Source organism: Mytilus trossulus, chromosome 11 (assembly GCF_036588685.1).
Source record: "Mytilus trossulus isolate FHL-02 chromosome 11, PNRI_Mtr1.1.1.hap1, whole genome shotgun sequence".
Taxonomy (NCBI): domain Eukaryota; kingdom Metazoa; phylum Mollusca; class Bivalvia; order Mytilida; family Mytilidae; genus Mytilus; species Mytilus trossulus.
In genome coordinates, this window is record NC_086383.1 from 43,375,362 (window position 1) to 43,393,136 (window position 17,775).

Here is a 17,775-nt window from a genome sequence, read left to right on the forward strand (position 1 = left end):
ATTAATATACATGTATTTTAATATAATTATAATTTGAAGTATATTTTGGTTAATTAAAAGATAAATAAGGATTAAATCTTCTGTTGATTCTTTATTTCTTTTCTTGTTTTGTTGAGGAACTACTAAATTATTCGTCTAGATAATTGTTTATTTTTTAATAAATGTTAGTTTATATGAATATATATATTGATAATTAAATGCAAGGACGTATGTTTATTGCATACACACCAAAATGTATGCCATCAATTTAACCTTAAAATGTGAACACCGGTGAAAATGTGTTTTGTATTTGAAGATTAAAAAGTAACGGAAAATCCTAAACGTTACCTTAAGAAGTTAAGGAAATGTGGTATGATTGCCAATGAGACAATCCACAGAAATGCTTCGAATCCGGATCCCGAAAGCTGATCATGATACTGCATTCAGTCTCTGTCGGGACCGTGTTAAAGTATCACCGTATAAAAATGTTCATTCAAACAGAGACATAAGTATTATATGTCTCTGATTCAAACAATGTTGTATCCTTATAAAATTTATTTTCTAATTCATATAATATGTATATATAACTTAGTATATATGTATGGCGTTAATTTAAAAAAAATCTGCGTTAGTTAAAATGGTCGAGTTCAATGGCACGTGCTAGTAATTAACCGGGTCAACAGGTAACAAAATCAATGATCCATAACGTAAGAAAGAACATGCCTATTATATTTTACAATTACTCTCATCATCATTCTTAATAAAAAGGTGCCGTAGGGCTAAACGTTAATAAAGAACTAATGAATTTGTGTATACACGTATTTAAATAGTGATGTCTGACCGTCAGTTTTTAATATACATGTCTTTGTTTTTCTTATATTGAACAAAATAACGAATTTGAATCTATTATACGTTAAAGGTTCTTACAATGTCATATGTCTAAACACTAAAAGACCATGCAAAATATTTGAGCGCCGTAGGGAAAATCATTAAAAAACATGTACTGTTCGGAAATTTGTTTACTATTCAAAAGAAACTTTTCGCTTCTCTACTTGTATAGTTTAGAGATTATTCCTTTAAATTATGTCAGTTACTTAGTATATAAAATAGTGTGTGTCATTGTATTCTATTTATTTGGCTAATTGTATAATTATAATATACATTTTGTATTTCACAACTATATATACTATAAGTTGTAGTGTGATTGATTGTTGGTTGTTTAAAGTCCAGTGGCAAATACTTCATGCATATTCAGGACCAGCTGTAAGTTTATGACATATATGGAACTCACTGGTGTAGTTTTCACGTGTTAACATGGATAAAAGAATAATTATTTTTTAAAATATCGAAACATCAGGGAGGAAAGGCGCATGGATTCCCCGCACTTATCAGTTCTTTTCTCTGTTTTGTGTTAAAAAAAATAATGGTTTCTTTTCGATTTTTTTTATATGTTTTTATAATTTACGATAACTGTGGTGTATACCTGCTGTCAGACGAAAGAAACATATGTGCCCTCTAAAAAAAATTATGGATTTTTTGCTTTCGCATTGACGTTTAACACACAACTTTAATTACTTACTGTGATGTGTATGTAGAAATTCTGGAGTACTGGAAAATGAAGGATGCAAATCCAACTGACCAAGCTTTGAATTAAAATGGTCATTAAATAACCACACAAATAAAAGAACAAGTGTAAGTGTTGGAATGACATATACAATATATCACCAGGTGCATTGTCAGAGAATTATAAATTTTGATTTTACTTTGGTAACTAGACACAATTGAAGAGAGGCAGCCCAATCTTTTCTTCTTTGTATTACGAGTACACATAAACTGATCTTAGTTATTTCGTGAAGCATTTCATTTAAATGATAAAATCGCGCGTGATTATCTAACAAATACTCACAGTGCAGTGTACTGCAATCAGGCGCGGATCCAGCCATTTTAAAAAAGGGGGTCCCAACCCAGAGTAAAAGGGGGGGTCCAAGTATATGCTCTATTCAAATGCATTGATCGGCCAAAAAAAGGGGGTCCAACCCCCGGAACCCCCTGGATCCACCGAGACAAATTATATCAAATTATAGAGCAGTCTAACGGCTCCAACTCAAAATTTGAACCATTCTATGTTGGGGGTTGGGGTAACCATTTTGTTCGAAAGCTCAAAGTATACAAGCTGTTTCACCCTTTTTATTGTGATGATTGGGAATTTTCATTAAAGGGAAACTTCGCAAAAAAATCAAAAATTGATATTATGTTCATTCTGTATAAAAATGCTCAAATGCATGAATATTAAAGTTTAATTCTGCTAGATAAGAGATCACCATCGATTTTGAATTTAGAGTATCAATTCTCTCCGGTCGGCCATTTTGTTACCTTCTGGGCCAAGACCACAATTAATGACCCCGCTTTTCGTTGTCCGAATATAGTTCCTTTTAATTACAGTGTATTTTGCCTTAATTTTTTTTCTTTCCCTTCCTCACTCATTTCTTAGATTTTTTTGGGTGGAGATGGAAGAAGAGAGGTGAAATAATTGTTTGCATGTTGTATTTAAACTGATTTTGATATGGAATGAGTGATTAGGCCAAGTGCAAAAAGGTAATATTTAAAGTTTTCGGAACATCTCTTGACTTGTCAATAGGGGTATGGATGTGTATTGGCTAAATTTGTAAGATGTGTGAAAGCAATCTTTCTGAATTTTGGATATATTTTTGGACTTGAACTATACATTACACACACAAAAATATTAGACAAAAAGATTCGGTGCAATTTTTTAAATGATACAAAACGTTCTAAAGAACTGATAGAGGAATTAATTGTGGTCTGTGGCCTTCTCCGCTTTGCACCCAAGATATATCTAAGGAACAAAACTACAGTAACCCGATGTAGTCGTAATTGCGTGTCGATATCTTGTCAATCGTACGGTTGTTTTATCCGACTAGTTAACTATACAAACTATGTTGATACGGAAAATTTTCTTATCTTTTTTTTTTAATAACCATGATCTGTTATTTTTAACAATAATGATAATATTGGAATAAGTTAAATAGTAAAAATTTCAAATCATAAATAATTGTTCCGTGAAACTTGAATTGTTTTCGGAAATCTAATTAGTTCATAATTCTTTTATGTAATAAACTTTATTCAAATAAATTAGGATCTTCGTTCCACTGATCACCTGCATGGCTAAAGGTATTACTCCCAAAGGTATTGCAGGGGGTGTGACACGTCCAGGTATTCAGGCGATTTCCTGTCGAGCTCGCAAATTCATGCATCGTTTCACGTCTTAGGGTATTGGTCAGTGTAAACGGCCTGTAACTTATAACTTTCCATTTTGAACTATTAGGTGTATAACGGAAAAAAAGTCACAATATCCCTAGGAAATAAAGTCACAGGAAAAAAAGTCACAAGAAAAAAAGTCGCAGGAAAAAAAGTCACAATTTGTTTAAGTAAACTTATTTGTCAGAAATATGTTGGAATGCATGTGAAAAAGTCACTATGTACATGTATGCAATAAATAATTAAACTGTAGTTTTCGAATGCATTGAAAAAGTCATAATATATTTGTATCGGATTAATTTTTTAAAACTATAAAGGAATTATATACGTGATACATGTATATATACTAATAAAAGTGTATCTGAATAAATCATTTTCTTTTTTTCAAAATTGACTTTTTTAACTAACAGGGAAAACTGATTGTGTTTCCTTTTATTTAATATTGAGCATAAGTTGTATTTCATTGATATGGCTTCCTACGAAGACAAGAAATAAAAGGTCTACAAAGGGGGGAGGTGCCACAAGAAGCCACACATCAATATCAACAGTCCCTAGATAGGGCAGAATCAATTTGCGCCAATTGCAGTTTTGAAAAGGTATTAATTGCGCCACTCTCTTTTATTTTGATGGTATTAATTGCGCCAATAAATGAAACGAAATTGCACCACATTTACCTGTTAATATTTTTTACCTATATCATACCTGTACAAGTTTTACCTATATCAAGACAAGACAAGACAAATACTTTAAAGTCTCACCACTTGTTACATATTAACTATACAACTTTTTAAAATACAAGATATCAACAAGAACCACTCTATAAAAAGTTTTGAGAGACTATAAAACATTTTTTTTTTTAAATTATGAAACAAATACAAGTCAACTATCACAAGTATAAAATACATTTTCGCTTTATGAAAATTTCACAGCAGATTTTGGCAGTATACAATACCACATTTTCATTTGTAAAAAGAAATATAACTATTTCATTATCAGTTTCCAGAAATCAGAACGTCAAATTTTGAGATCTGCGAGCATATGATAAGCAACCAATATGTTTTCAGATCTTCAAAATTGAAGAAGAAAATTTAGAAAAAAAAAGATTTAAAATATGTGCGTCAGTATATGTATAGAGAGAGAAGAAACCTGCGTCCAGCTTAACCTAAAAATCAAGCAGAAATTCAGAATATTGGATGATATTGGTGTTGTTACAAACAAAGATGATGACTTTGTATTGTGTAACGATCCACAAAGCGGGATAATTTTATTAGGATGCGAGGCTTTTTTTTTATGTACGATGTCAGAGTAACTTTTTGCTGATGGAACCTAGTCAATCATTTAGTTGTTATTTAAAAATAAATAAAATTGGCGCAATTGGAGGATTATTTTATTGGCGCAAATGATACCTATAGGTTTGAAAATAAGGTGGCGCAAAAGAAGTATTGGCGCAATTAAGTTGTGGCCCAAAAAGATATCGCCCCCTAGGGGCAGAATCAATTTGCTGATGGAACCTAGTCAATCATTTAGTTGTTATTTAAAAATAAATAAAATTGGCGCAATTGGAGGATTATTTTATTGGCGCAAATGATACCTATAGGTTTGAAAATAAGGTGGCGCAAAAGAAGTATTGGCGCAATTAAGTTGTGGCGCAAATGAGTTTCTTTTTGGCGCAAAAAGATATCGCCCCCTAGTAGATATATATGTATAAAATGTTAAGCTATTATTAATGGCAATGAGTTGTTTGTTTAACACTAAATTACAGAATACTTATCTTTATAAAAATCCAAAAAACATGTGGTCAAGTTATATACTGAACTTCTAACTTTTATTAAAATTAGGGGAAATTGTTGCTGTTAAACTCACATCTCTAAGAGATATAAAACAAAAATAATTACAACAAATCCTTGAAAACATGTATCAATCTAGTACACCAGCATGAACATGTTCCATAAGAAAAAAAATACAAATTGGGAATGTTTCTCCTGTTAATACATGTTTGTGCAGACCCTATGACTATTTCATGCAAAAAATATATATTGTGACTTTTTTTCCTGTGACTTTTTTTCCTGTGACCTTTTTTCCTGTGACTTTTTTTCCGTGACTTTTTTTCCTGTGACTTTTTTTCCTACATTCGTATAATATGCATCTCTATCTTGTGTGTCCGAAAGTGATATTATATATACTAGTCATTACTAAACTCATAGAAAATTATTTATAAAAATATAGATAATACCTAAAAATAAACAACAGATTTGATGAAATAAAAATCTATATACATATTTTTTGTCAATGGTGAAGGACAGATCAGACTATACCAGAAATTTTGATTAAAAAAAATGTACGCACTTGTCGACCATTCGTATATACGCCAGGATAAAAAGTTACGGAACTATAGCGCAAATTCAAATATATACATGTATACATTGTACATAAGAAAGAAACATACATTTTGTGTGAATTGGGGTAAAAGTTTTGTTACATGTAGTAGACTAGTCCACGTATGCCAACAGTGTGTAATCATCAAATGTCGAAAGACTATTGTATACCAAAAGAAGAAGAAGAGATTTAAATACAGGTCGATATAAAACTTTCTTTGGCTCATTTATGGACATTTATATATCAATTAGATTGTTCTCGAATAAAGGAAGAAATTCGTCATCATCACAATTGTTCCGACATACATGTTATATGTACGCAACTGGGCGTACACTAATAATCCCTAAGGGATGTGAATATTTTCAAGGAAAACTATAGAGTATCAAAGTTTCAAATCAATTTCGGGATTTATTTTCAACAATATTTTGTAACAATATGATGAAGATAAATAAATATCTTATTCTGGGGTATCATTTGGGGGGGGGGGGGGGGGGGGTCTGATACCTGATCCCGCTTACTGCTTTGTCAGATTCCCGTATCCCGCTTATACTATGCAGTTCTGATTTTTTGAAATTTTCATTGTCCTGCTATACTTTATTTCTCGTTTTCACGACACAATCATTTAACTTTCACGTGTCACGCTTACAAAACAATCGGCAATTTAGCGTCACGCTTATACCCCAACGCGACTCACTATTCATACTCTTTTCTGACTCATATTAAGCCCATTATAAATATATCAAAAAAGTGTGTTTTTATCCCTTTTTGTCCCGTTTCGTTTCGGTTTGAGCCATAGATAGATAAGATGTCGTATGTGACAATGAGACAACTCTCCATCCGAGTCACAATTTATAATAGTATATAATAAAAATAAGTCAAAATACGGTCTTCAACATGGAGTCTTGGCTGACACCGAACAGCAAGTTATAAAGGGCCCCAGTGTAAAACCTTTTAAACGGGAAAACCAACGATTCAATCTATTTCAAGATGTACGTAATTAGTGGTGAAGTGTCATGGAAATGGATAAAAAAAAATACAAGGATATGGAAATGGATAAAAAAAACAAGGATAAAGATCCCTATACGATTTATAAGAAATTAAATGGAATACATTTGAAATAAATGAAATTTCTCTTGAATTTATTTAGAGTGTTTTAAACCCAAACTTTCCTCCATATGTTAAATTTTATCAAATCCGTCTCTTACTTTATCTATTGTTTGAGCAAGTCGGCTAAATTAAGGCTTTACAGCTAGTTTCCTAATGCATGTAAAGCAAAACTTTGGTTTACTTGCTTGCTTTGTTTGTATAATTGTTTATACAAATTTTGTTAAAGATTGACATCTTTAAACAATATGTATCGGCAAAGTTTAACCTGTAATTATATAAGTATTATATTTGAATTAAATTTGGTGTTATCATAATGATTGTACAATAAAAAAAAAACCAAAGCAAGCACGCTAACTAAAGTCTTGCTTTACATCATTTCATCATTTAATTTATAAGTGCACTTGAATTGTTTAGGTTTAATGTGGTTTGCAATTGAAGGATGGAAGAGTTATCATTGATATGTTCATAATTATAAATTTATAGTTAACAAAATTTTGTATTTTTGAAACACTAAGGCTTTTTATCTCAGGAATAGATAACCTTACGGAGGATGAAATTGGGAAAACTTTTAGGTATGTTGGTCCTCAATTCTCTTCAACTTCGTACTTTATTTTGCCTTTTTTTAATTTTTTGATTCGAGCGCACTAGTCTTATGAGCCTTTTTTTTAAGACGAAACGCAAGTCTTCCGTAAATATTAAATTGCAATCCTGGTTAACATAACCATAGTGTCATTAGAGAGAAAATTCGTCGATTAAAACACACTCGGGAATAGCAAGAAAGTTCACAAAAAGAGTATTGGGAACTTTACTGATTTTTTTTATCATATATATTTCTGATAGTTTTTCCGACCTATTAACATATTTTCAAACTTGAAAGGAGACCTCTTTCAGCGGCACGAGCCTGGAACATGTACATATGACAGTTTTAAGTAATAGCTATATAAATATAAAAGAGAAGATGTGGTATGATTGAGAATGAGACACTGTCCACAAGAGACCAAAATGACACAGACATTTACAACTATATGTCACCGTACGGCCGTCAACATTGAGCAAAGCCCATACCGCATAGTCAGCTATAAAATGCATGTCAAAGATACTAGTATTAGAATTATTAGAATCAAAGGTTAAAGTACTTACAAAATATGTCATCTTGTAGAATGTGATTTCACAAATATATTATTTTCAAATTCGCAGTCCAAGTCAACGTTAAATCGGTTACACACATTTTTCATGTTATAAATCCATTCCAACAATATCATTTTAAACACACACTAGCTTGCCTTTTCATTAATTTGAATAATACAAATTCAGCTAAATTTTGTTTATTCCCATCAACAGAGATTTCTCACACTCATCCAAGACGTTAATAATACTCATGCACTTCAATTTTGATATTTAACAATTTATTGATACGGATGACTACGCTTTAAAAGTACGGTTACATCAGGGTGTAAAAAATGTGAATTTGTTATTAATTGAATTCAAAGATAGATTAAACGGTAGCTTTAATAGTGAAATGAACTAATTTTTTGAAGACTCGCCTAAATGTTTGTTGCATAGATGTATTTGACCCCAACAATTTTATTTAGATCATGCTGTATTAAAATTATATTTATAGAATCATTTATTTGAAAATAGCGCATACATCTGCTCACCGTTTGAATATACTGAGAAACTTGTCGATTTCATAATATTGAGAGATATCAAAAATTTTGTAATATGTGTGATAAACAAGTATTTGGAGATGAATATCATTTTATTTTAGTATGTGAAAAGTATAATGAGTTTTCGAAAGAAATTTATCAAACCATATTGTTGAAGAAAACCGTCGAATCTTAGACTTTTTAGACGATCAATGCATTTGAATAGGGACATATAGTTCGTCCCTTTTTTTGATGCTCGGTTGTGACCCCCTTTTAAAGTGGCTGGGTACTCACCAGTATCTGTTCATTATGTAAAGCAACTTAACAATTAAAGGGAAATTTTTATTTTTGACTGTGAAGGCACAAAATTAAATTCATTTGAAAATGTGTTATATTTGATTATACTGTACTGTACTGTTATATAAATGGGTATACTTACTTATATGGTTATTTGACTAATATAAATATATTTCACTGATGTAATTGAATATTTGTAATAATTATTTTCTGTAAGTTGTATTGCTTACGAATAAAAGATTATATTAGTAATAAAAATAAATATTATGACTTTCCTTTTTTCATTGGATGACCATGCAGTGGTGTTGCAACGCCAAAGAACTGATAATAGAAAGCTATTTTAATTTGATACATAGGACAATGAATCTTAACAAAAGGTTCTATAAATTCAATTGTGAAAAAAAATCACAATACCGTGCATTAACTCAACAACCGTTCATCGACAAATATTACTTGATATTCATTGAAATGATAACAAGATAACAGTTATTATAAAAGCAGGGCAGCCTTAAATTCTAATAGTTTTGTCAAAAAAGATTCAAAGTTTTACCGATGCAACGATATTTTTATATATTTTGAGTTGAAATGGCCTAGCGATAGTATGATCACTTCGAATCATGCGGCAACACGTTTAATCTGAGCATTCGTAAAGTTTTTAAACTAAAATAAGATCTATATTAGCTATCGAAACATATGTTATATGTAAGCTATCTATTATAAATCTATGAGGAGTTTCATGAAAAATAGGGGGGTGTTGAAGTCTAACTTTAAATATATATAAAAAAAAAAAGAAGATCGAGATGTGGTACGATTGCCAAAGAGACAACTCTCTAAAAGCACGAAAATAGATTAACTTTACTGAAACAGAAATTAACATCCATAGTCACGTACGGCCTTGAACAATTTGAAAAATTCATACGTTAAATTCCCTTTTATATTCAGTATAATTCCATAAAGTTATTATAGAAGTTATATTATGATAAAAAAAGGCTGTAAAAAATGATTGAGAGTTGACGAATATCATTATATCATGACATGTAAAGCGTTGGATGTAGCTATAGATAGACAGACATTTTATACTGGATAATTGCTGCAAATTTTATATCAAACGAATCGCTTTCACGTTCTATACTATTCTGTACTATATACATGATACTTAATCATGTTTTTTAATGTTCAATCTCTGAATTGAGTCAGCACTATCGGTCATCTTATATAAAAAAAAATCTATTATACTCTTAAATAAGCAGCGTGTAATGAATATATTCACCCATCCCGTCCCGTGTGCAAATAGGATGAATATGAAGGATCCTGAGTGCACATTGTATGTCCTGAGTGCACTAAGGAGGTCATTACCGGTGTTTAGACGTACCCCAAATAAAAATTTGGATTTTTGTTCAAAATTAGCGCACATGCAATGCACCACCTCTTCGGAGTCCTCCAAAAAGGTAAAATTCCCCTGTATTAGTATTTCTGGTGTATGAAATTCATTGTGTATATTATCCGTTCCATCTACAATATACGCGGAAGTGACACGGCCGGGTATTGTAAAGCTGGTGAGGGACTTTAAATGTCAAATTCATATCCCTGGGCGAAGAAATTACCGGTTTGTGAAAACTTATATTAGTGTGTTACCTTGGTTCTGGTCTTTCACGCTGTCAGAATGAAAGGTTAAGCAACTTTCGTGGGTTATAAATGAAAAAAGAGAAGACCGTAAAAAAAATTAAGAGAACAGAAAATGAGCTTTACAAACGTGTCTCTAACGATAAAAACAATGTAGATTATTTAGATCATTCGAACTTGTGTAAATAATGGATATTAAGTTGTTAAGACTATTTCATATAATTGTTTTTATTTATTGTATTTACAAATTTTATACAAACTTATGACGATTGATCATTCAGACCGTGACCTTTTGCATAGACACCTGTTTCTTGTTGAAGACTAAACATGCGCTCTTTATTCATCTATGTTTTTTGTCGTTTGGTTGCTGTCAAATTGAAATATATCCCACATCTCCTGTAGTATGTGTTCCGTTTATTTACTTTAAAATCAGTTTATAAGTATTTTTATTGAAAGGGTTATTTGCATGAGTATAGACCAATTCAATACTAATATATACTTATGTATATATATGATATTATGAACCTCATTAATTTCGATCTAAACAAGATAATTATAAAGAGATCGATATTTTAAACAGTCTTAATAAATTCCAACGATCACAAATCTAATCTAAATTCGATTTCAATTATTTCGTGATACTAAAATACGTTTTTTTTTGCGAATTCCGTACACTTTCCTTTTAATTTCTAGCATTATTAAAATCGTAATTTGTGTATCCTTGCTATCCTTGCTAAATCTTTTGCTGTATATCACAGCTAGTGAATAAGTCTAAATGTCCGTACAGTGTATAGTAAGATCTCTTTTCGACACATGGACATTTCATAAGTATAGAAAGTTCGCTATAGTGTTCCATCATGGTCTTAGTGCAGTTTCGAGACCTTAGTGCGCCACGGCGGCCAAGGTTGTTTTTAGACAACAAAGTCCCTGTCACACCATTGCAACAACGTCCTTTTTGATATTTTTTTTTAAATTGCTAGGACCATGATACTAATAGTAAAATATTTCACTTTTAAATAGTAATTGTTATAAATGATAATAGTTTATACATGTATATATGCTGTCTCAGTTTTTAAATAGTTATTTGGTATAATATGGTGTCACGTAAGTCATTTTTGGACAGGATATTGTTTGTTTCATAGTATATGTATATTCTGCACGAATATTTTTTATCGCTACCATTACATGTATAAAAAACTAAACTATGTGGACCTTATGAGATCGCACACAAGACAGCTGATTGGATAAGTGTGATGAATTGTTACGCCTACATAAAACTGATATCCAATCGAATGCCAGCAGACACCTGTCAGTAAAAACAAATTGCAAGCGTTGATGGTTAGAGATTTATTTGTGTATTCGATATATTTGAAAAATAAGTTAGATAGACACTATTCGTTTTCCCTTTTTTTCAGCTGGATTTCAATAACTGTTTTTACACTTTTTTTATGTAACAGAAAGGTATTTGAATAAAAGCGCACCACATGTAATGGAGATTTACAAGCATTTAATATAGCGACTTGTGTTTTCGGAACATCATATTTTCAATAATTCACAGACTTTTGCAATGATATTTAACCTTTATTTTTTAACGAACGCCTCTAAATCTGGTATGTAAGAAAGTTATAAATGGTTTTTGGATTATAGACACAATAAAAAAAAATATGGAAATCAAACGCACAAGTCTGACAAAAATGAACGGACAATGCTATGACAATAAACAGAAAACAACAAAAGACATACATAGTACTGTTATAGTTTTTCCCTGTCTTAAGTTTACAATTACTTAAATGAAATTTATATAGAAAACATGAAAAGTTAAATGATAATGCATATTATTTACAATATTAAAGAAAAGTAACATCAACAATTTAATAAATTAAACATATTTAGATAAACATATTTAGATTACGTTTTCAAGTGTTAATCCCGACATCCGTAATTTTTAAGGGTATACAAATTATCTGTAACATCAAGTTGACACATTTTCCCCCACGGCACCAGTCTGTAATTGCATAAATATTTATTTACAATCACTTGTAAACCATTAAATATAAAGTTTTTGATGTGTTTATTCAATGAATAATTATTAAATATAATTTCGGCAATCTGTTGATTTTAAACTCAATTCACCACGGTTTGCGCAGCAGTATGACTTTGAACCACTTATGTTTTTTTTTAATATAGAAAATGTTAAATAATTAAATAGGAAGAGGTATGAATTAGAATTGATTATTTTCTTTATTTAATTAAAACATGGCAGACTTTCAGTTAACATAAACCGTCTTCTTTTTAATTTTAATTTTATTCTTAAAAGGGGAGCAACCCCTGATAAACACTGGGAAAGTTTTACCCGTTTTCTGTCCAAATTAATAAAATCTGAACACGACTAAACACGGTCTGACAACATCTTAAAGTAATTTTGTATCCATGGTCTGTTTCTGCCTGACACTGTCGTAACGGATCTTAACAGCTCGCTAGGAGATTCAGTCTTGATAATCTGGACATGCCTTAACGGACTGATTTACCTGATGTGACTATCGATCGTAACGGAGTCTTAAACGGTCTAAAAAGTCTCGACGATTTCCTCTAGCGGTAAATCCAGTCAATCAAGATGTGATCAGACCAAAATGACCGTTTCAGACTGAAATCGTGCTACTAGTGTCATGTAAATGAGTGATGTGATTGGTTCAATGTTGTCACATGATGAACCTCATGCATTGAATATATATGTAGGTGGTTAGTAGCTTTCAAATGTGTAACTTATATTATGATAGAATTTAATGCAACTGTTATACAAGTGAGAGGTTAAGCTAGCTATAAAACCAGGTTAAATCCACCATATTCTACATGAATATTTCTGTCCAAGTCAGAAATATGAAAGTGGTTTTAACCCTTCATTTGATTTGTTTGACCTTTTGATTTTACTCTTCGATTAGGGAGTTTCTGTTTTGAATTTTACTCAGAGTTTGGTATTTTTGTGATTTGACTTTTTAGCTCACCTGGCCCAATGGGCCAAATGAGCTTTTCTCATCACTTGGCGTCCGTCGTCCGTCCTTGTCGTCCGTCCTCGTCGTCGTCTGTCGTTGTTAACTTTTACAAAAATCTTCTCCTCTGAAACTACTGGGCCAAATTTAACCAAGCTTGGCCACAATCATCATTGGGGTATCTAGTTTAAAAAATGTGTCCGATGACCCAGCCAATCATCCAAGATGGCCGCCATGGCTAAAAATAGAACATATGGGTAAAATGCAGATTTTGCCTAATAACTCAAAAACCAGAGCATTTAAAGCAAATCTGACATGGGGTAAAATTGGGGTGAAATTTTCAGATGTATCAGACAACCCGTTGTTAGGTTGCTGCCCCTGAATTGGTAATTTTAAGGACATTTTGCTATTTTTGGTTAATATCTTGAATATTATTATAGATAGAGATAAACTGTAAACAGCAATAATGTTCAGCAAAGTAAGATTAACAAATAAGTCTACATGACTGAAATGGTCAGTTAAACACTTTAGGGGTTACTGCCCTTTATAGTCAATTTTTAACCATTTTTCGTAGATCTTAGTAAAGAAAAATCTTCTCCTCTGAAACTACTGGGCCAAATTTAACCAAACTTGTCCACAATCATCATTGGGGTATCTGGTTTGAAAAATGTGTTCAATGGCCCGCCCAATCATCCAAGATGGCCGCCATGGCTAAAAATATAACATAGGGGTAAAATGCAGTTTTGGCTTATAACTCAAAAAACAAAGCATTTAGAGCAAATCTGACAGGGGTAAAATTGTTATTTAGGTCAAGATCTATCTGCTATTAATTTTTCAGATGAATCGGCCAACCCGTTGTGAGGTTGCTGCCCTTGAATTAGTAATTTTAAGGAAATTTTGCTGTTTTTGGTTTTTATCTTGAATATTATTATAGATAGAGATAAACTGTACACAGCAATATTGTTCAGCTGAGAAAGATTTACAAAAAGGTCAAATGACCAAAATGGTCAATTGACCTCCTAAGGAGTTATTGCACTTTATAGTCAATTTTTAACAATTTTCATAAAATTTGTAAATTTTCACAATCATTTTCCACTGAAACTAACTGGACCAAGTTCGTTATAGATACAGATAATTGTTAGCAGCAAGAATATTCAGTAAAGTAAGATCTACAAAAGCATCACTATCGCCAAAACACAATTTTGTCATGAATCCATCTGTGTCCTTTGTTTGATATTCACATAGACCAAGGTGAGCGACACAGGCTCTTTAGAGCCTCTAGTTATATTGACAACAATGTGTGAACAAAAGTAAGAAATTATGGGTAAAAATATAAGAAATAGAGTTTGGTGATCAACATTGTGTTATAGCATTGATACACAAAATGGCATGTAGACTAAGCATAATAATAGCAAAAATAAAACTTCAAGCAAGTTAGTATAGTATATTAACTCAAATTCAAAAATAGGTTTTTAATGTCAATAAAATAATTTTCAGAGGCTAAGAAGAAACACAAGACTTTCAATGAGTTACAGGAAGAGCTTGATAATTTTGATGATGAGCCTGAGTCAGTTATAGGTGGCTATAGAGCTAGCAGAAATACAGGTAATTATGAAAAATAAAAAAAATGCCAAAATATTTTGTATACTTTATTGCCCTTAAATCTGGAAAATTTACACCCATGAAAATAACCCGCTTTTCAGTATGACCCTGTTTCAGTCATAGGTTGATATGGGGCTAGCAGAAATCAAATTGATTGTATTTAATTAGTCAGTATTTTGCTTAACAGAGGTAACCTTTATAGCTAGGTGGACTTAAGTGAGGTTTATAAATTCATGTTACATGATTATGCTGCTGATCTGATCAATGAGATTGCTGCTTGCAGTTCGATTTTTATGTGAAGAGCAATTATCTTGTTTATAAAGGACATGAGAAACGGCTAAATACATCTCCTGCTGCAATGCTTACAATGTCTACACAGATTTAAATAATTATGAATAAAGGAAGAATGTAGTATGAAATGTCAAGCTTGATGATATAAAAAGAAGATATGGTATAATTGCCAATGAGACAACTCACCATAAGAGACCAAATAAATAAGAAATTAACAACTAAAGGTCACGGTACCCCCTTCAACAATGAGCCAAGCCTATGCTGCATTGTCAGCTATAAAAGGCCCCTCAAAAGGCTGACAAATATTAAACAATTCAAACGAGAAAACTAATGGCCTAACTAATGTACAAAAAATGAACAAAAAACACATCAACAAACAACAACCACTGAATTACAGGCTCCTGACTTGGGATAGGTACATACATACAAAATAAGGCAGGTTTAAACATGTTAGTAAGAATCCAAACCTCCACCTAACCTGGGACAGTGGTGTTGTCATGGAATAGAAGTTCCTTCATAATATTAGTTCCAAATGGAAAAAATATTCTGGAAAATTATTTCCGGGAGAAAATATTACAGTAGATGTTCCTAACAGAAAAAATAGTATAGTATATTTGTTCCATCAGGTACAGGTATTATGACATTGTTTATAACAAAGTTTCCACTGGAACTTCTGTTAGATGGAACAAATATACGTAGACAGTGTAACATTGCAACATAAGAAGAACTATAAAATTAGTTGAAAAAGGCTTAACTCATCAGATGGATACAAATAGAAATACTACAAAGAGTGGACTTTTTTTTGTAATTTATTTTTATTTCATCTGAAAATACACCCAAGTATATATTGTGATATATAGTTATATAGTTATTTCATAATACACATATTGATATTAAATTTTCCAATAACAGTCTAAAATTAAAAAGTTAGTTATGCTATGCTAATTAGTCTAAATTTTCTACCAGATCATACACATCTTTTATCACTCTGGATTAGAATACTGGAATATGTTGATAAGGTTAATGATGGCATCAGCCTTCTCCTCTAGCCACATGCATCACTCCCTATACAATGATGTTGAACATGAGAAGTACCAGGAGAGGCCACCAGAGATCATTAACAAATAACATATTGGACAACATGTTGGACAGAGTCACATAAACAAATGTCAACCTAAGTCAAGGGGAGATAATTCAAATACAATCAAACAAAAATTAGTATAACAATATATATAACACGTATAACAATAGCAATAAACATAGATAGTACTTTTAAGATGCACACAAATCACTGTCCAGTTGTGATGTGCATCAACATATAATTAATTCTACATGAACTATTATAAAGCCTTAAGTAAGTACAAAATAGAAAGATCTCTCCTCACATGTGAACTATGTTTTTAATTAATTCCCATTTACAATCAAATTTCTCTCTTGCTCTAGGGGATCTGTAAAAGGAGGTAGATATTTTTTCTATTTGGTAGGAATTTTTAATCATAGCTATGACACCCGTAAGAGTCGGTAATGAATTATTAAAGCGACATGTATAAATGTAATATTTAACCAGAATAGTGAATAAGTTTAGGGAAATATCCCAAGACTCTGACCCAAGAACAATGTTTTCCACATTAAGAATTAAAGTTATATTATTTTCAACTTGAAAAAGTGCTGCAATTTCTAACCACAAATTTCTAACTAGGTTACATTCCCAGAATAGGTGACTTATAGTTTCTTTAGTTTCATTACAGAAACTACATAAATTAGTTTCTTTTAACCCATATTTCTGCAATAATGCATTTGTAGCGAGAGTTCTATGTAAAATCTTAAACTGGAACATACTAAATTTGTTGTTTTTAGTGCAACAAAAGGGTAAACTATAGATGAAATCCCAATTTTCTATATGAGTGCCTAGTTCCTTACACATTTTGTCTTCTTGTTTTGTAGGACGTTCTGTATACATTGACAAGAATTTTTTATAAAAGAACTGACATGACTTTTTATTGTTTTTTATAAATTCAAATTTATCGTTAGATATGTGCATAATTTTCTCTGAAGTAGTGATTAAATTTTTCCAGTCTTTTGGTATCATATGCAGCAAAGAGTGGTATTCCAAGAAATTAATATTAAGATTATATTTTTCGCAGAATTCCTTTAAAGTAAAAAAATTGCTGTTTTCATCAAGTAAATCACCTATAAAGAAAACTCCTGATTCAACCCACCTCTGGTAAAAGATAGTTTTATTATTAATTTTCGAACTCTTGTTTAGCCATATGGATTGTTTCATGATCCCTTCAGCAGTGTCATTAGTGGCAGTGTTTAGGATATTCCAGTTTAGTAAAATATCTTTCCAGAAATTATTAAAATTTGAAGAAATCTTTTGGATACCATCAGGGGTCATCAACCATATTTTGTCTGCTCCTAATCTGTTGTATTGATCTATTAACAATGTTTTCCATGGGGATATATTCAAGGGGTCTAAAAGTTTATTTATCCATGTCATCTTTAATGAATAACAAAAGGATCTTATATCTGGCATTTTCAACCCCCCCATTTTCAAATAACCCTATCATAACTTTTCTTTTAATCTTGTC

At 31.4% G+C, this 17,775-nt stretch overlaps 1 protein-coding gene across 2 annotated transcripts in view; it reads left to right on the top strand.

The window, feature by feature from the left end:
- Positions 1–17,775, top strand: part of LOC134691150 (myosin-IIIb-like) — a 67,870-nt gene that overhangs the window by 43,854 nt on the left and 6,241 nt on the right. For both annotated transcript variants that reach the window (XM_063551434.1, XM_063551435.1), the window contains exon 28: positions 14,789–14,896. In XM_063551434.1, coding sequence (XP_063407504.1) covers positions 14,789–14,896 — 108 coding nt within the window. The remainder of the gene's footprint in view (positions 1–14,788; positions 14,897–17,775) is intronic.